The sequence below is a fragment of the Oncorhynchus mykiss genome, chromosome 2 (assembly GCF_057628025.1).
Source record: "Oncorhynchus mykiss isolate SJ-2025 chromosome 2, ASM5762802v1, whole genome shotgun sequence".
Classification (NCBI taxonomy): Eukaryota; Metazoa; Chordata; class Actinopteri; order Salmoniformes; family Salmonidae; genus Oncorhynchus; species Oncorhynchus mykiss.
In genome coordinates, this window is record NC_143023.1 from 36,059,473 (window position 1) to 36,079,891 (window position 20,419).

At 41.1% G+C, this 20,419-nt stretch overlaps 1 protein-coding gene across 1 annotated transcript; it reads left to right on the forward strand.

The window, feature by feature from the left end:
• The first annotated feature begins 5,835 nt into the window (after nt 1-5,835).
• LOC110488885 (uncharacterized) lies at nt 5,836-16,500 on the forward strand. Its single transcript, XM_021561331.3, has 7 exons — nt 5,836-6,415; nt 10,249-10,369; nt 11,480-11,646; nt 11,943-12,130; nt 12,301-12,445; nt 13,441-13,565; nt 14,234-16,500. The coding sequence occupies exons 1-7, from the start codon at nt 6,367-6,369 to the stop codon at nt 15,266-15,268; spliced, it is 1,830 nt and encodes a 609-aa protein (XP_021417006.2). The 5' UTR covers nt 5,836-6,366; the 3' UTR covers nt 15,269-16,500.
• The last annotated feature ends 3,919 nt before the right edge of the window (nt 16,501-20,419 follow it).

Below are 20,419 nucleotides of genomic sequence, written 5' to 3' on the forward strand. Positions count from 1 at the left end.
CTTAAGTAGTTTTTTTGTGGCATCTGTACATTACTATTTATATTTTTGTCAACTTTAACTTCACTACATTCGTAAAGAAAATAATGTACTTTTTTGTCCATACATTTTCCTTGACACCCAGTTCACACACTTATCAAGAGAACATCCCTGGTCATCCATACTGCCTCTGATCTAGCAGACTCACTAAACACAAATGCTTAGTCTGCAAATGATGTTGGAGTGTGCCCTTGGCTCTAACAATATTTTTTATTTTTTATGTTGCTGTCTGGTTTGCTTAATATAATGAATTTGATACTTAAGTACATTGTGCCCCTGGCTATCTGTCAAATATATATTTTTAAATACAATTGTGCCATCTGGTTTAATATAAGAAATTTGAAAGGATTTATACTTTTACTCAAGTATGACAATTTAGTACTTTTTCCACCACTGGATGTGGCTGGAGGTTAAAGCATTTCTTTCACGTGACCATTCAATTTTTAGACAAGTGTGTCCGGGGAAGCGTCATCTAATATTTAGAAAATATTTTTATCTGGACACTTTCTGTTACCTGGAATTTTTCCTTATTGTAGGCTACTACCACTTTTAGTCTTAATCTTTACTAAACCACACACTGTTTAGCACATGACCTCACATGTGAATTCTTAAAGAGATGGGTGGTACTGGCTTAAGAGGGTGTGAACAATGCTGAATGGGTGTAGACAAAGGAGAGCTCTCCAGTAGGTACCAAAACATTCAAAGACCCTTTTCTCAAAAGTGTATGAACTTTCGAAGTAAAAATACTTTCCCATTGTTCCTCAAAAACGCCATTCCAATTTGTAGCTCTGAGTCTCTACTTTAATCCAATGTAAAAAATAAAAAAATGATTTCACATTTTGCTACATAAAACCAAATCCAGATGGTGAGTCACATATTGCCACTTAAACTTCTGTGAAAGGACAGAACATTTTTTGCAGGTCTCCTATATTTATCAGTCATGAAGTATTGACTGAAGGAATAGAATATTTAGGCCTAAAAAAAATGTATGTTGTGTAAATCCATCTATTTTCCTGATGAGAGAGGTGAGAGGGACTTATGTGAATGCTATGCAGGTCTCTGTCTATATCAGTCAGTCCTTCAGTATTGACTGAAGGAATATAATTTACAGTGCTGGATTTTGCAATCTCCTACATGGGTCAAATCCATATATGTTCCTGATAAGAGAGGTGAGCGGGACTACAGAAGAAATCCACAATTACATTAAATCAAATCAAATCAAATCAAATTTTATTTGTCACATACACGTGGTAAGCAGACGTTAATCTGCTCTGTGTAGCAGTCCAGCTTTATAGGGTAAAGATACCAAGGCTTTTCATAATTCATGAATAACTGCCTTCCAGCATTCAACACCATAGTTCCCTCCAAGCTCATCATTAAGCTTGAGGCCCTGGGTCTCAACACCCCACACTGTGCAATTGGGTCCTGGACTTCCTGACGGACCACCCCCAGATGGTGAAGGTAGGAAACAACATCTCCACTTCGCTGATCCTCAACACTGGGGCCCCACAAGGGTGCTTGCTGAGCCCCCTCCTGTACTCCCTTTTCACCCATGACTGGGTAGACATGCACGTCTCCAACTCAATCATCAAGTTTGCAGACGACACAACAGTAGTAGACTTGATTACCAACAACGACGAGACAGCCTACAGGGAGGAGGTCAGGGCTCTCAGAGTGTGGTGAAAATAACGTCTCACTCAACATCAACAAAACAAAGGAGGTGATCGCGGGGAGCACACCCCTATCCACATCGACGGGACAGCAGTGGAGAAGGTGTAAAGTTTTAAGTTCCTCTGCGTACATATCACTGACAAACTGAAATGGTCCACCCACACAGACAGCGTGCTGAAGAAGACGCAACAGCGCCTCTTCAACCACCAGGAGGCTGAAGACATTTGTCTTGTCACCTAAAACCCTCACAAACTTTTACAGATGCACAATTGAGAGCTGTATCATCGCCTGGTATGGCAACTACACCGCCCACAACCACAGGGCTCTCCAGAGGGTGGTGCGTTCTGCACAAAGCATTACTGGGGGCAAACTACCTGCCCTCCAGGACACCTACACCACCCGATGTCACAGGAAGGCCAAAAAAATCATCAAGGACAACAATCACCCGAGCCACTGCCTGTTCACCCCGCTATCATCCAGAAGGCAAGATCAGTACAGGTGCATCAATGCTGGGACCGAGAGACTGAAAAGCAGCTTCTTTCTCAAGGCCATCAGACTGTTAAATAACCATCACTAGCACAGAGAGGCTGCTGCCTACATACAGACTTGAAATACCTTTAATAAATGGAATACTAGTCCCTTTAATAATACCACTTTAACAATGTTTACATATCTTACATTACTCATCTCGTATGTATATTCTGTATTCTATACTATCTATTGCATCTTAGCCTATGTCGCTCTGACATTGCTCATCCATATATTTATATTTATATATTCTTATTCCATTCCTATACTTAGATTTGTGTGTATTAGGTATTTGTTGTGGAATTGTTAGATATTACTTGTTAGATATTGCTGCGCTGTAGGAACAAGAAGCACATGCATTTCACTACACTCGCAATAACATCTGCTAACCATGTATATGTGACCAATAACATTTCATTTGATTTATCCACTTAGCAAAATGTCTTATATTATTCTGCTACACTTATTGTGCTACACTCCCAGGCATAAATACATAAATACGCAGAAGAGAGGGCGAGGGTTGTGGGTTGAGGTTGCACAAACATATTTTTTGCTTTGATGCAAAATAACCCTTGAATATCTAATGGAAACGAGGGGTTAGAGTTGTGTTCTAGACTTGCCGACACCCACTGGGAACACAATTCAGTGACCATGGTCCACACTCTGTTTTTATCCAGTCCAATTATACTGTATCTGAGTCACTGTATCTGAATGTTGATTTGCTCTTTGTCGTAGAGTTATGCATGCAGCCTTGAGTCTTTATGGCCAATATGATTCTACGACACTCAGACAGACATAAACGAGCACGCTGTTGTGATAAACAAAAATACAGCAGCTTATTTGAGTGCAGTGTTTATGCTTTACAAGTGTTATCTCTGTTACTGTCGATGGAGACAGAAGGTCCCTCATATTTGATTTAATCAATAAAGCCTTGGTGTTCTCATCTTAGACTAATAGATGTATGGAATAACCGCAGCATTAGATAATGTACGTATTGCACACCTTGACCTCTGTAGCAGGTTCTTCTTCCTGTTTCTTACTTCCTCCTATTGTAAATGGCTGACCAACTGTTCACACCAGTGTACAGTTGTGCATTATACCCTCTGAATTGAGAATCAAATAGCTTGATGGTCCATGTTATTACCATCTTAAAACAAAGTCTATATGATCGGGACGGGGTACGCCAATTAAACATGTGATTATTCTTCTTTTTTTTCTTCTTTTTTTTCACATTTTCAAACAGTCCATTTATATTTTCCAATGGGGCCATACATTTGGGTGATGTTTTTTTCTTGCCTGAGTAGCCCCGTTTCACTGCCAATCTAGTGTTCAGCAAAATAACAACACAATGTCAAATAGAGGTAGCCTAGTCAAATAATTAACATCCAATCACATTAAACATTACTCTCTCCCGGGAATTCCACTTAACAGTCCATATGTAGCCAAACGTAGCTGCTGCTCATGTTGGCATCTGTACTGATGGCACAAAAGCCATGACAGGGAGACATAGTGGAGTGGTAATGCGTGTGCAAGCAGTTGCTCCCGACGCCACTTGGGTACACTGCAGCATCCACCGAGAGGCTCTTCCTGCCAAGGGAATGCTTGACAGCTTGAAAGATGTTTTGGACACTACAGTGAAAATGTAGTTGTTAAAGCAAGGTGTATTGCTCTTGTGTATTTTCTGCACTATGCAATGATATTGGCAGCGACCATGTAACGCTTTTACAACATACAGAAGTGCGCAGGTTATCAAGGGGCAAAGTATTGACACCTTTTTTAAAATTGAGAGACAAGCTTAAAGTTTTCTGACTATATTTTTCACTTGTCTGACCGCTTGCATGATGATGAGTTTCTCACACGACTGGCCTATTTGGGTGATGTTTTTCTCGCCCGAATGATCTGAGTTTAGTATTGTAATAGAATGTAGAGGAACAAGCTAAACTAAGAAAAAAATGCTTAATTCCCAGGTATTTTTCCCGAGACATTAAGGTCATAGTGGATGGTAATGCAATACACACATCTGAGAAAAAATATTCAATATGCGGGACAAAATGGAGGCTTTTAACTCAAGCTTACGGACTATGTCAAATGTGATATAGCGAAGCACCTGAATGAGTTGGATGCGCAATTACCCAGGTACTTTCCCCAAACCGATGACATAAACAGCTGGATTCGTTATCCCTTTCATGCCCTGCCTCCAGTCCACTTACCAATATCTGAACAAGAGAGCCTAGTCGAAATTGCAACAAGCGGTTCTGTGAAAATTGAATTTAATCAGAAGCCACTGCCAGATTTCTGGATTGGGCTGCACTGAATATCCTGCCTTGGCAAATCGAGCTGTTAAGACACTGATGCCCTTTGCAATCACGTACCTACGTGAGAGTAGATTCTCGGTACGCACTAGCGTGAAAACTAAATACAGGCTTGGACTGTGTGTGGAAAATGATTCAGGCCTGCGACTCTCTCCAATACAAGGCAACATTGCAGAGTTATGTGCATCCTTTTGTTATGTTCTAATTATCTGAGTAAGAACTCCACGGACACTTAAACCAAGTTCATTCTTCCCAAAGGATTGAACAGCTGAATCGACAAAAGACATATTCATACAAGCACTGATATTTAACCCTTTGTCCTAGGCTGAGTCCCCTCCTACACATCTGAACAGCCAATGCATCTCTGTTGCTATACAGAACCTTAGTGATACCCGTTCTTCCTCACTTCATCTGACCTGACCTCTGCCCCAAAGTGCTCACTCCTCCCCAACTCACAGCTGTCATGTTGACTCGTACCAGACTGTCTTTGCTCCTCCCATAGGAACTCCGATGGCTAACAATAACACGTCTTGACATAATGTAAACATTATAAATTAGCCTCTCTCCCTCAGTGAAAGGAATAAGTATATTTCATGATTTCACAAGTCAAGAAATCAGAATCCAACACGTTCAAGTACACCCTTCTCATTAACCCGTGGTGAGTTATTCACAATTTTTGATGAACAAATAAGGTCTATATGTAAGACGGTTAAATAAAAAGCAAAATTGTTGATAATTATTATATTATTATTTGTGCCCTGGTCCTATATGAGCTCTTTGTCACTTCCCACGAGCCGGGTTGTGACAAAAACTCACACTCATTCTTATGTTTAATAAATGTATCGTATAGTGTGTTTGTGTGTGGTAGGCTTACAATGATGGCAAAAAAACAACATTTGAGAGTGCGCTGACCCGGGTGCTAGAGGGGGTACACAGCTGGAGGTGGAATGTTTGAAGGGGTACGGGACTATAACAAGTTTGGGAACGACTGCATTAGACAATCAGATTTCCATAATTATCATACAAAGATCCATTGAAGCAATATTTCTTGGGAGTCTCCTTCATTCATTCCGATACAACAATTCACGTTCTGTACACACCTTGGTTGTTGGTTGTGAGCAGAAAGGTGTGCCATTGAATCACTAACAATGTAACATACCGTTGTTTGAATACCAATGAACACAGAAATAGATACTGGTGAAACTGAAAACAGGTTATACAGTTTATTCCCAGGGAGGGGTAAGCTGTGTTCACAGATAGCGTGTTCTACCTCTTTTGTAATTACTTAGGATCCTTTTTCAGATAAAACCTGAAAGACAAGAACAGGAGAGAGAGTGAGAGAGAAAAAGAGAAAGAGAAAGAAAAAAATAAATATATATATATATATATATATATATATATATATATAGAGAGAGAGAGAGAGAGAGAGAGGACAGTCAACACAGTAATAGAGACTTTGTGGGAGGGAGTTTGAGCATAGGGAGAGAAAAACAGGAACAAGGTTGATAAGACGGTTCCAAAGTTCACCTGCAGCACACCTGGGGATGGGTGCTCCTCTCCCTAAGCTGGTCAGAGATGGTTCAGGTCATGGATAGGATATCCTATGAAGCCCAGAGCCGCTCACCGATACCCGGAGGATTGGGACTTGGTCTCTCCTTGTGTCTTCATTGATTTTGGACCTGGACCATTCCTATTGTTTTCCCTTTGACTGCAGTCGTATTTACTACACATCACATGGTGGGTTCTCCTTGAGGAAATCAGGACAGTACAGACAGTGGGAACGGGATTTGAATCTCACTCTTCTTACTCCTCAAACCCAATGGATATGTGGCCTAGGAAGGTCATAGTGCTACTCCTGTACTACTATGGTGAGTTTAATGGGGCACTACTGATCTCCTGTTTGATTTGGATGAGTGCACTCTTTTGTAGGTATAAACCTAGACTTACATCCCAAATGCCAACCCTATTTCCGAAATAGTCTACTGGGCTCTGGACAAAAGCACTGCACTATATAGGGAATAGGGTGCCATTTGGGACGCATCACTAAAGTCTTTGTTTCAAATGTAGTTGTAAATTAATTAGATGTAGTGAGGCTCTGGAGGTTTCCCCTCAGTTCTAATCAAGGTCTTGGTGGATAAAGAGTAGTGAACCCTTTGTGGACTTCACTCATTCTAAATTGTAGCGATCAATGGAAAACGGATCCACGGGCATTTGAGTGCTCCATGACTGGTCTATTATATCGACTACATTATTATAGAGGATATCAAAATGCTAATGTTGAAGGGAGTCGAGACTGTGTATCCTTTTCTGGTCACTGTCAATTGCGCAACCTGTAATCTGCATGAGACATGACCAGATGCACTGTGACGTAAGTGGTGTAAATACGTAGTTGACGTTTTAAAAGGGAAAGGTTAACCATGCATAAATTGTTCCTAGAGTACTTAAAGTGCCTTGCGAAAGTATTCGGCCCCCTTGAACTTTGCGACCTTTTGCCACATTTCAGGCTTCAAACATAAAGATATAAAACTATTTTTTTGTGAAGAATCAACAACAAGTCGGACACAATCATGAAGTGGAACGACCTTTATTGGATATTTCAAACCTTTTTAACAAATCAAAAACTGAAAAATTGGGCGTGCAAAATTATTCAGCCCCTTTACTTTCAGTGCAGCAAACTCTCTCCAGAAGTTCAGTGAGGATCTCTGAATGATCCAATGTTGACCTAAAAGACTAATGATGATAAATACAATCCACCTGTGTGTAATCAAGTCTCTGTATAAATGCACCTGCACTGTGATAGTCTCAGAGGTCCGTTAAAAGCGCAGAGAGCATCATGAAGAACAAGGAACACACCAGACATGTCCGAGATACTGTTGTGAAGAAGTTTAAAGCCGGATTTGGATACACAAAGATTTCCCAAGCTTTAAACATCCCAAGGAGCACTGTGCAAGCGATAATATTGAAATGGAAGGAGTATCAGACCACTGCAAATCTACCAAGACCTGGCCGTCCCTCTAAACTTTCAGCTCATACAAGGAGAAGACTGATCAGAGATGCAGCCAAGAGGCCCATGATCACTCTGGATGAACTGCAGAGATCTACAGCTGAGGTGGGAGACTCTGTCCATAGGACAACAATCAGTCGTATATTGCACAAATCTGGCCTTTATGGAAGAGTGGCAAGAAGAAAGCCATTTCTTAAAGATATCCATAAAAAGTGTTGTTTAAAGTTTGCCACAAGCCACCTGGGAGACACACCAAACGTGGAAGAATGTGCTCTGGTCAGATGAACCAAAATTGAACTTTTTGGCAACAATGCAAAACGTTATGTTTGGCGTAAAAGCAACACAGCTGAACACACCATCCCCACTGTCAAACATGGTGGTGGCAGCATCATGGTTTGGGCCTGCTTTTCTTCCGCAGGGACAGGGAAGATGGTTAAAATTGATGGGAAGATGGATGGAGCCAAATACAGGATAATTCTGGAAGAAAACCTGATGGAGTCTGCAAAAGACCTGAGACTGGGACGGAGATTTGTCTTCCAACAAGACAATGATCCAAAACATAAAGCAAAATCTACAATGGAATGGTTCAAAAATAAACATATCCAGGTGTTAGAATGGCCAAGTCAAAGTCCAGACCTGAATCCAATCGAGAATCTGTGGAAAGAACTGAAAACCTGCTGTTCACAAATGCTCTCCATCCAACCTCACTGAGCTCGAGCTGTTTTGCAAGGAGGAATGGGAAAAAATGTCAGTCTCTCGATGTGCAAAACTGATAGAGACATACCCCAAGCGACTTACAGCTGTAATCGCAGCAAAAGGTGGCGCTACAAAGTATTAACTTAAGGGGGCTGAATAATTTTGCACGCCCAATTATTCAGTTTTTGATTTGTTAAAAAAGTTTGAAATATCCAATAAATGTCGTTCCACTTCATGATTGTGTCCTACTTGTTGTTGATTCTTCACAAAAAAATACAGTTTTATATCTTTATGTTTGAAGCCTGAAATGTGGCAAAAGGTCGCAAAGTTCAAGGGGGCCGAATACTTTCGCAAGGCACTGTATATTGTAGTGTAATGAAAATCCTACCCGTTATGTAGTTGGATGGAAATGATCCAACCATTATGTCGAAATGATGAACATAATAATAAACCACATTCATCAATTTCACTCCAACATTGTGAGTAACAGGCCCTGTACGTCTCTAGAGGATATAGTGAAGGTAGCGAGCCTTCCATCACCTCTCATTATGACTATAATGAACATGTCTAACTTGCACCATTATTCCATTATGGCGACCAATGTACTAGCATTCATTTATTGAAGCAAGCAGATCAGGGATGTCAGTGTGGTACATAGGCATATGCTGTGGGTGTTGTGTATATCACAACTACCAGTAGACCTGATAAATTATAAGAGTATAGTCAAAGAATTACTCCATAAAAGGAGGAATGCATTTACTCAATTCAACTAGTAGGATGTATTTATTAGTCATGAAATACTTAACACTCAAACAATTGCAGTGTACATTATATACATGATACACTACAGACTAATCAGAGTAAATTACTATCACCAATAGGCTAAGGCTTAACGTGGTTACACTTGTCTTCAATTCAGAATGATCTCTAAGAGTTCTCAAAATACTAACAAATTTACTGTCCTTTAACCAAATTCAAGCATGAACACACATTCAACCTGAATGAACATTTCTTTGCACTTTGCTAGTAAAAACAAAAGACAGGAAAACACACCCAGATTCTAATCTAATCAACTCAATTTAGAATAGAGCAGAGCGCCACTGTGTCGCTCCCTCTTTGAACTATCAGCCGTTCGATTAACAGAATAACTCAGTTTCCCTGTGACAATAAATCCATAGCACTTACAGCACAGTAACACATATCAAAATGCATTGCTCTTTATGAACTCTTGAAACAATCCAAACATGACAATTTAACTCACAATAACATTTATTTTGTCGATTTCACGTTTTCATCTGTCTTCACACCTCAAATGGTCTCCGTACTCGCAGGGTTCTGTGGGAACGTCCCTCCCCAGAGAAATCCACATATAAGGTGTGTTTAAACCCTGTGATAGCCCACAGATGGTCAGCCATCCAAACAATGTCATAAACCATGTTTGAGTCATCACACTACGCCTCAGCACCCGCAAGTCACGAGTATCACCTTTTCTTATTCTTCCACCACCGTTTCTATCTTATTATAGTCCTGATAAGACTGGCAAAAACTTATTGAGGAATTAAGGTTGTCCTATAACGGACACTGTATCTTTGTGGATGGGCCCTACTGACACAATCTGTTGCTTTTGTTTCATCCTATTCTCACTCAAATCAAACAATTGGCTTGCTTCCACATGTCCAGCTGCTTAGGTTCCCTCCTCTGTAGACCAGGAACAATTACACATTTTAGTTCCTGCTACCAAAGAAACAAAGTCCAGCTCACATAATCCTTGTTTGCGTTTGGCCCACAGCTGCTGTGAGTGAACATGGAGCAAGCGTATCTCGAGTGAGGCAGATTTGACAGAGGCTGTTGCTGTGAGCATATCACATGGGTCGTGACAATGTTGAACGATGGAGCAATGCAATTTTGTGTACTGACTAGCGAGACGTTATGCTACGAATGCTATTCGTGAATGGACAGTCTCAAGTTCACTTTCCCCACCGTCTTTCTCTTTATCTATAGGTTGTTCCGCCATTGGTGAAGGGAAGCCATACTTCATCTCTAGGAATTTCAACACTGTGCTCCACTGGAACAAGGTCGACAGCCCAGATGAAGGGGTCCTTTACAGTGTCCATTACCAAAGGTGAGAGACAGGAATACAGTGGTCACCTTTTCACCTTTCAACCCAACAGCATATTTATGTGCCTAGGCTAGGGTGACCTAGGGTGATATGTGACTTATGTCAGCAACATTTTAAAGCTGTGTGCTGAAAGACAGAATATTGGGAAGAGACTGAGTGTGTGTGTGGTGTATGTTTAAGTTGAAGTGTCATTTTCTTTCTCTCAATGCTCCTTTTCAGCATCATTGTCCCTATTGCTGCCCCCATCGTTATCCCCATTGTTTTCCCCATTGTTTCGGATATGGTGCATTGCTCTTTCGATTTGCCGCTCCACCTGCTGCCATCAGCCTTGAAACTATGGTGCTACTGTACTTCTCCATGCTGCAGGTTGAGCTCCACTGACTGGGGCAAGCCTTAGCAGACAGGCTCTGGCCCGTGCATTACCACAGGCCTCACTCTGTTTCCCTGCACACCACAGGGATAAATCTGTGAAAAAAATTGCCTGTAAAAATGTACGTTCAACTTTACAAACGACACTCAGTTCACCTGTGGCTATGTGAGGCAAATGTTTTCATCGCAATCACTCACTGCCTCTTTGAGATCCTTTGACCAAGTGGAAACGTCAGCTCATCTAATTGCTCATGACATCGTCTGACGGGCAAATGTCAAGTGCCACACCAATCACATTGATTTGTCTCTCCGAGACTGTCACTTGGAATTGCTCGCGTGTCCTTATTCAAGGCCTCATAGCGCCACCATCAAATCAGTTCAGGAAAAGATTGGCCCTGATCATGCCCACTCAATATCGGTTCCCTGTTTGACACAATTTAGCTATTTTTAAATGAGGAAGTAGGGGGTTAAATAAGACACGTATTTCGTAACTCTGTTGTGCTATTTGTGGTCTAGCAAGCTAAGCTGCCGCACGCACACCCTGAAAGGCAAGACATTTACAACATGTGATATGTCATGATAAAGGCTCATGCATGCTTATAACACGTTAAAAAGCATTGTAACTGCAGGCTTCGAGTAAAGTGTGTCTCAATACTTCTTCAAAGTGCAACATAACATTTTGGCTAAGGGTTCCCTCCATAGTGTGTTTTATGTTTGATCATGCTTTTGTTGTGTTCATTATAGACACGGAGAGCCATACAAGCCGAAGATTGAGTGCCAGAACATCACCACTCTTTCTTGTGACCTCACTGCAGAGACACCGTACATCTATCAAAATTCCTACTATGCTGAGGTTTTCGCCGACAGTCACTCACTAGGCCGTACAGCACTGTTTAAACCTCTGAGAGACAGTAAGCAATTTCCTCTCTTTATCCCACTTTTTCTAGATTGGGATGTTTTTTGATTATGTGTTGGCTCAGAAGGCAGAATCCTTAGTTGTGATACATACACATAGCCCCAACTTTCTGTTCATATTCCCTAATGACATCAATGTATGTTTCCATGAAAGCTTATGTTACTCACCAATTATTCCAGTGAGCATTTGGCCCATGCTAAAAGGGTTTATCCTCTTTTCTTTCACATTGTCACTAATTTGTTATTTTCCTTAGTCTTATTCTCACTCTTTATTTTGTATTTTACATGTCAGCTATCCTTGGGCCAGCCAATGTGTCTGTGACACCCACAACGTCATCTTTAAAAGTGACTGTCACCCTACCGTTAGGACCGGATAATAAGACTTCCATCGAGGAGATTTTCAATAGTACCAGCTTTTCCTACCATTACCCTCCAACCCTCTATATCCTCAACATCACTCATCCTAGCTGGGCAGCACAGGTGATTCTCTCACATGTACTCCTCACACGCATGCATGCATGGATGCATGCAGACACACCCACACACACACACACACACACACACACACACACACACACACACACACACACACACACACTCACATATATTGAATACACAAACATGTTCTAACTGCTGACTTTTTTTCACAGGTCCATAAAAACACAACTGGAGAGTTTGTCCTCAACCATCTAAAAAACAACAGCGTAAAGTACTGTGGCTATGTGGTCTACACCCCGACTAGAGAAATGTACCGAAATGCCAGTGAGAGCAGTACATTCTGTGTGGTATTACCAGGTGAGGTCATCTGGTGCCCCTCAAGGCTCTGTATGTATGCACAAGCTGGTCTCAGAGCATTTTGTGTTATTTTGTATGAAAATCCGAGGCGCTCCATTTAGTATGATATGATATGTATTAATTTGTGGCTGTCCATGTATGATATGTTATGAATTGCAATTTGTATTTTATGTTCTGAATTAGAAAAATTTAGAATATGTTATGAACTAGCTAGGTGGCTAATGTTAGTTAGCTGGCTACCGTTAGCTAGGCTAGGGATAAGGGTTAAGTTTAGGAGTTAGGTTAAATTGTTAAGGTTAGGGTTAGGGGAAGGGTTAGCTAACATGCTAAGTAGTTGCAAAGTATCCAAAAAGTAGTAAATAGTTGAAAAGTTGTTAATTAGTTAAAATGCTCAAGTTTTCCTTGACGAGATGTGAACTCGCAATCGTTGGTTATAGAGCCACTCATCCACCACGACCAACCACCTTACTTTCGTTTTTGCTTGTCTTTCATAACCATACCAAAAGTAACATGTCATACTAATTTGAGTGTCCCGGATTTACATTTACATTGTTAAGGGTATTCCTGCTGCCTTTTCAAAGACTATATAAAGACTCACTTCCTGGAGACAAGACTGAATGGAGCCGCTTACTTACGCATCCTTGGAACTACTGTACTGACTGACCTCACAGACACGTCCACACTTTTTATTTCTTTAAACTTTATTTAACTAGGCAAGTCAGTTAAGAACAAATTCGTATTTCCAATGACGGCCTAGAAACACTGGGTTAACTGCCTTGTTCAGGGGCAGAATGACAGATTTGTACCTTGTCAGCTCGAGGATTCAATCTAGCAACCTTTTGGTTACTGGCCCAACCGCTCTAACCAAGCTCTAACCGCTTCCTCTATAGTGCTGGCAATTTACAACCTATTGGCCTGTTTCCAATAGGCTCTGAGAGTGAAGCAGCTGTATTGTCACTACTGAGGTGTAATAGAAGCAATCTTCCCCTATCCAGGTGAACACTCGCTGCTGTTTCCCTGGTTCCTCCTCTTAGGGTGTCTGCTACTTGGTTCCTTCCTGCTACCGGTGGTGGTGTGTCGTCACTATGTGAGAAAGAAGAGTAACATGCCAGACGCCTTGGTAAGAAATGTAGATTGGGTATTTCCCCATACATGAAGGAGTGCCAGTTCCTGATACTGGAAATACAGGCCTCCAGGCAAAACTTACAGTAACACGTGTATGAGAGGCCTCAATAGGGTGCAACCGAACCTGAGTTTAATCTCAGCCACCAACACGCAATACATTCAGCTCTTTTCTACGGCAAGACCTAACTTAGAACAAGGCACAATGTGTAACAGTAGTTACAATAAAATGTTATCTCTTTGCAATTTACACATGCACTGATTTATGATGAAATGACTGAACTTTACCATCGTTCATTTTCTCTTTAAATGGCCGCATTTACCAATCTTCCCAAAGTTGTATCTGTTTTATTCCATTTCCTCTCATATGCTGAGAAATCATTCCCGTTTAATCAGTTGTATCACTGTCATTTGCATTTCATGCCAAGAACTGAAAGCAATTACAAAAGATTACAGCAGTGTTGTTTCAGTGGAGCTCATTTCATTCTTGCCATGAAAGTTGTTCAGAATTATAATTGAACAAGTTAAAGAATCAAATACATTTTGGTTTGACATACATTGTAACCCCTCAATGATTCCCCTCAAGGGTTTGGTGGGTGGAGAGGGGGTCATAGAGGTGTTTTAGTAATAGTTACGTAAACAAAATCCTCTTTCTCTTCTTCACAGAAACTGACAACAAGCAACGTCCCTCCTCCATTGTGGCACCCTCCAGAAGCCATCACCTTCTCCATTGCCAAGTCGTATCATTACCCTGTAGGGTTCTCCTACGGTGACCTGAAGACTGGTAAACTCCAGATGGGGCCAAGGTTCACCAGCAGCGGATCTGGGTCCTATTCCCCCCAGGACGAACCCTCCTCCATTGTCCAGCCCAGGCACTGTGACACCTACATGGGCCAGCAGGGTCCACCTCCAGAGCACTCCAACAACAGCACCCAGTCCTCCACCAACTATAGCATGGTCGTAGTGCAGGTGGCTAATGAAGGTGTGGAGGAAGAATGCCATCGCTATCCAGACAGTGAAGACAACATCAACTCTCCATGGTCATCTGAATCCAGTGACCACAAACCCAGTTGTGTTCAAGGTGGCCCAGTTTTGTTTTCGCGTGGAGCACCACCTGAGCCGAAACAGTGTGTTGGAGACAGGAAATCAACAGGGCACCCCCTGGTACTGCCCACATTGCGGCGTATTGATGGCCTACTGCAGTTGTCCACTTTGCTGCTCCAGCCAGAGACACAGAGTGCCATGGCCAGCATGGCACTGCCTACCGACGCTGAGGGGCAGCCCCTTTTGAGGGACCTAGACAGCACTGGGCAAGGGGCATCACTATTGTCTGATCTGGTCACCACGGGGGAGACAGAGTATTTGGACCCTGGTACAGGGAGAGAGGAGGAGAGAACAATATACACCCCAATCTCTCCAATGTGTTTCAATAACTCCAATGACTCACCATCTCACTCCATACCTCCCATCAACCTTGCAGACTGCGAGACCTCATCAATGACATTCTTGTCTGGTTACAAACAACACTGGGTACCCCTTGCCCCTCTAGGGCTAACAGCAGAGGATAACTTTGGGATTTCCTCATATGCTCCACAACAGGCTTGGATTGATCAGGAGGAAGAAGTGGAAAAGGGAGAGGAAGGAGGAGATGAACGAATCCGTGAATTCTTTCTGGGAGGTTGGGTGGTACAAATTCTTTAGTTCCCCTAAAATAATCTTAAGGGCCTGTTCGCTCTGTGTGGGTCCCCAATGTACGTCAGAGACAAGTTCCGTCTCAGCGAATCTTCACAAAGTGCAGGGAGAAGTTGGAAGGAGCAGAGAGAGGGTTTTGGCAGCGGTGCAGAGTGGGGCTTTCACGGTCCCTCTCCTGCCTGCTATGGAGCTTGTGATTCAGAAACAAGAGCAGGATCCTACTCCAGTATCCAGCACACATGGCCCCCTCAATGGAGTCCTACTGAATCAAAGCTATAATTTTGGCCCTTTTTTAAACATGACGTAGGATCAAGTGTTGTAAAAATGTAGGATCAAGGATATAAGATCAAATGCTGTAAAATAGATTTGTGTACATTATATTGTGACGCTCTATTTCATTTGCATACTGTGCAGCAATAGAACCAGCAATAGAATAGAACCAGCAATAGGCTAGTTCTACCAATATATGTGTGCACACATACACACATCTTAAATGTACACTAACATGTTCATTTAAATCATGACTGTGAAGTTTCTGTTTCATTTGAAGAAATGAAATGGACATCTGTGATTCAAGCTCGGTGGCATAAGGTGGTAAACAGCCAGTCACAGGCACAAAGCTTTTCATTTCATCATACTTGGTCTCTTTATTTATTGTTTCTTGTTCTTCATATTATCTGTGTTAGTGTTCCATGTTAGATGCACCACAATGCTGAAGAAAATATGACTGACATTTTCACAATTGAAATTCATATTCGCATTGAAGGTGATACATTTCTAAAATATTATTGTCAGAAACACAAAAAAGGGGCAGCATGAGTTAGGTGAGAAATGTGTCAAATGACTTTGTTGAGTGTTTGGTCTTCGAAGTATGTGACCTCAATAACGTCTAGTCATTGTTTGCTGCCCTTTTGAGGTGATGAAATTACAGGACAGGAGACAAAAGGGTTGGTAATTCTTTACCAGGGTGTGGTGGTTATGGTACTCTGGTGAGCTACTAACACCAAATGGCTCGTAGTATCGAAGTGAAACTACCTATGCTATTACTACACTTTGATATATTAATAGGCTGAAACACTGTTAAAACTGGCAGGTATTCCTAGTTGATGCTGTGATGTCTATCACATATTCAACATATATGTACAGTATAATACTGATTTGTTTTTATTTGGCTCACTTTTATAACTAATATGATTGTGAATTTGATGCTTTCATTAAAAGGTAACTATTGTGTTACTGAATTGGTTGATCCCATCATTGCTGTCAAAAGGTACTTCAGCAAACATGTGCTTCAGTACCATTAGTAAGCAGGGGAAGTTGAGGGGAAGTCTTGATGGGCTGACATATCAAGTGTTTCTTCTAAGAATTGCTTGACTTCTAAGAATATTCTTTACTTCAATTTTTTTTTTATTGATTAGTGTAGATTAGTGCCAGTGTGAATAACAAGATGTTTCACTGCTGTCTCACTGAAAGGCTCACCAGCAGTGTTATTCCTTGTCATTAGGTATTAGCCAAACATATCAGAATAACCTCCCGCACAGCCATGTCAACCAATGAGGTGGTTTCTGCAAACAAAGGTCTCAGAAAGGAATACAGTGTGTCCTTCTCCACCCATATACTGTGTATTAGATGACTCAAACAATAAAGTGTCAGCTGGTGGGATATTGATACTGCCAAAGTACAGTGTGGCTGCCAGTTGCAATGTTATGGTTTCTGTACAACCAACTGTCAAACTAGGCAAAAGGTAAGATTGGGAGAAGTTCAGGGCCCATATTCATAAAGCATCTCGGAGTAGTAGCTCTGATCTAGGATCAGGTCCCTCTGTCCATAATATTGTGTTCATTTTGATCTAAAAGCTGATCCTAGATCAGCACGCTTACTCTGAGATGTATTATGAGTATGGGCCCTGAATTTGTATGATATCATGGAGTAGCTGAGCAGCATGTTCCATTCAAACGTGTCATACTGCTAAAATATTAATTCGCTGGCTGCTCTTGGGGGAAACTTTTCCAGGAATTTCATAACTCAGCCACATTCATTCTGATCCTTTTTTTAAAAAAGCGTCCTAACGTAAATCTCCTGGGCCCGGACATAATTCACTCAAATCTACTTCGGACCTGGTGTCAGAAATCCAATTTGACACCAGATTTTCTGCAGTGAGAAACTGGAGAGGTTAAACATCACTTGTAATAATTGAATGGATTTAATTGCTCATTAACATAAAGTTGCTGACCGGACTTGAGGGGAACTTTATTCATGTGGTTCTGCTGTCCTGAAGGGGGTCTTGCCTCCAGACCTCATTTGGAAATCTTATGACCAAACACACACACACACACACACACACACACGCACGCACACGCACACGCACACACACGCGCGCATGCACACGCACACGCACACGCACACACTGTCTTACTATACTTGTGAGGACTTTTTGGGGACCAACATTTGATTCCCATTCAAAATCACATTTGTCCTAACCCCTAAACCTTACCCTAACCCCAACCCCCTATCCTTAACCACAATTGTAACCCTAACCCCCTATCCTTAACCACAATTGTAACCCTAACCCCAAAGTCTAAAATAGCCTTTTTACAAGGCAAAATGTCCTAACTTCTTTGAATATTAGTTGGTTTACTATTCTTTTGAGGACTTCCAGTACTCACAAGTATAGTAAAACATGTACACACACACACAGGATGTCAGGAGATGAGGTGGAAACCGGCCACTATGGGCAACAGTGAGAGCTGTTACCTTCAATTAGGCATGATCATCTGCCTCTGATTCCAAAGGTTGCATGTTCAAATCCTACAGGTAGAAAGTTGTTTTAGATATTTTTGTTTCAAACATTTAAACCTTAACCCTAACCTTAATCTGAGTTAATGCCTAACTTTAGGAATTCGGAGGTAATGCCTGAACTTAACCCTAACCTCAGTTTGAGAGGGAGAGCGTGAAGATGAGAAGGAGGACCGGAGGTAAGCTTGCTACCGCTATAATTGATTTAAATAAAAACAATAATAAAAACAACGTGTTTCATTGCCCATAATGAAGCTTTTTATCAGAGTTATAGCCCTCACAATTAGCCATATTCAAGTTATTTACATAACCTATATTACCATGAAGTGGCAACCATGGAGATGGAAAGTGCATAGGTGCTGAAATTCGAGAAGGCCTAATTTATTTAAACAGTCTTCAGGCTTAGTGTTGGAGACTGTTTGACAGACAAAATTATAGTCTACTATCCATAGATTTTGTCAGCCAATTTCATCGGTGTCAGCGAAGAGCTTGGTGTGTTAATTAATAAGATTCTAATGACGCACTAGAACATCAATCTAATTAACAAATAAAAAGATCCCCATCAAAATCCGTCAGTTTAAGCTAGAGATATCATTGTTTTTTGCATGGGCTGCGTCTCAATTCACCACATCCGCCTATGTCAGCATTCCGCATCTGTGGTGGAAAGTGGCAGAGCTACAGACCAGGAGACTTCCTGAAAATTGGTCTTCTCACAAAAACCTCTGTAGCGTCCGAACGGTTTGGCCTACAACTGATATGACCACTCTATGGAAAAATGAGACTCAGGAGCATGACGGTGTTCCCCGTTTTGCTCTACGACCCCCACAAGTGTCAAGGGAAGCGTCTGAAGGTAAACCGGTACCGGTTGAAAAATTGAATTGAAGCATGGAGGTAGTTTTCTGCCAACAAAAAAAGGGGTTAAATGTGTGTCAAAACACAAAAATATTTCCAGAGCTTAATTATATATCCTAGATATAGGACACCTTTTTCATTATGATACATTTTTGACTGACTGTTTTGCCATTGATGAATGTTATTCAATGTGTTTCTATGGGCTTTAGTAGTCAAGGCCAAAATCCATATATGTATATTATTATGTCTACAGGGGTCCTAAAATTCCAAATCAAATATCTAAATGATCCATGGTATAGCCATCCTAAAACAATTCCGTATGTTAGCTAAGTATACCCCCCCCCCCCTTTTTTTGTTAAAGAAAATGACTAAAAGCATAGGCCTACCGCTTGTTAATTTAAAACCTCTTTGGGCTAGGGGGCAGTATTTTCACGTCCGGATGAAAAGCATGCCCAAAGTAAACTGCCTGCTACTCAGGCCAAGAAGCTAGGATATGCATATTATTAGTGGATAGAAAACACTCTGAAGTTTCTTAAACTGTTTGAACAATGCCTGTGAGTATAACAGAACTAATATGGCAGGCGAAACCCCGAGCACAATCCATCCAGGGAAATTGTTTTTTGAGCTCAAAGTGTTTCCATTAGGTTTCTATGGTAATCACTTTTTAATAGAAATATGCTTGCTGTTCCTATGGCTTCCACTAGATGTCAACAGTCTTTAGAAATTGGTTGATGTTTTTCCTTTGAGAAATGAAGAAGTATTCCTTTCCTTTCCATGTGTCACACAAAGGGACTCAAGTCTTTTGGAGCGCGCTTCACTTTGTTTTCGTCCGTTATTGAGCACAGTATTTACCGTCTTAAATTGTATCTATTATTTACTTTTTAGGATACATCAATTCTGATTAGGAACGTTGTTTGAAATGTTTGGATCAAGTTAACAGGTAACTTATTAGATACTTTGTAGGCATGTTGGGCGAGTTGGAACCGGTGTATTTCTCAATCAAACGCGCCAAGTAAATTGACATTTTGGGGATATAATGAAGGAATTTATCGAACAAAAGCACCATTTGTGATGTTTATGGGACATTTTGGAGTGCCAACAGAAGAAGATCTTCAAAGGTAAGGCATGAATTATATCGTTATTTCTGATTTTTGTGTAGCACCTGCCTGGTTGAAATCTGATTTTCATGTGTTTGTATGCAGGGTGCTGTCCTCCGATAATCGCATGGTCTGCTTTCGCCGTAAAGCCTTTTTGAAATCTGACATTGTGGCTGGATTAACAAGAAGTTAAGCTGTATTTTGATGTATAACACTTGTATGTTTAATGAATTCTTATTATGAGTATTTCTGTTTTTGAATTTGGCGCACTGCAATTTCACTGGATGTTGTCAAATCAATCTCATTACCGGGATCTGAGCAGGAATGGGGGTGAATGGATCCCTAAGAGGTTTTAAGATAAATAATGCATTTTGGACCTGATTATATAAAGCGATCTATAACTACGCTTTAGTCC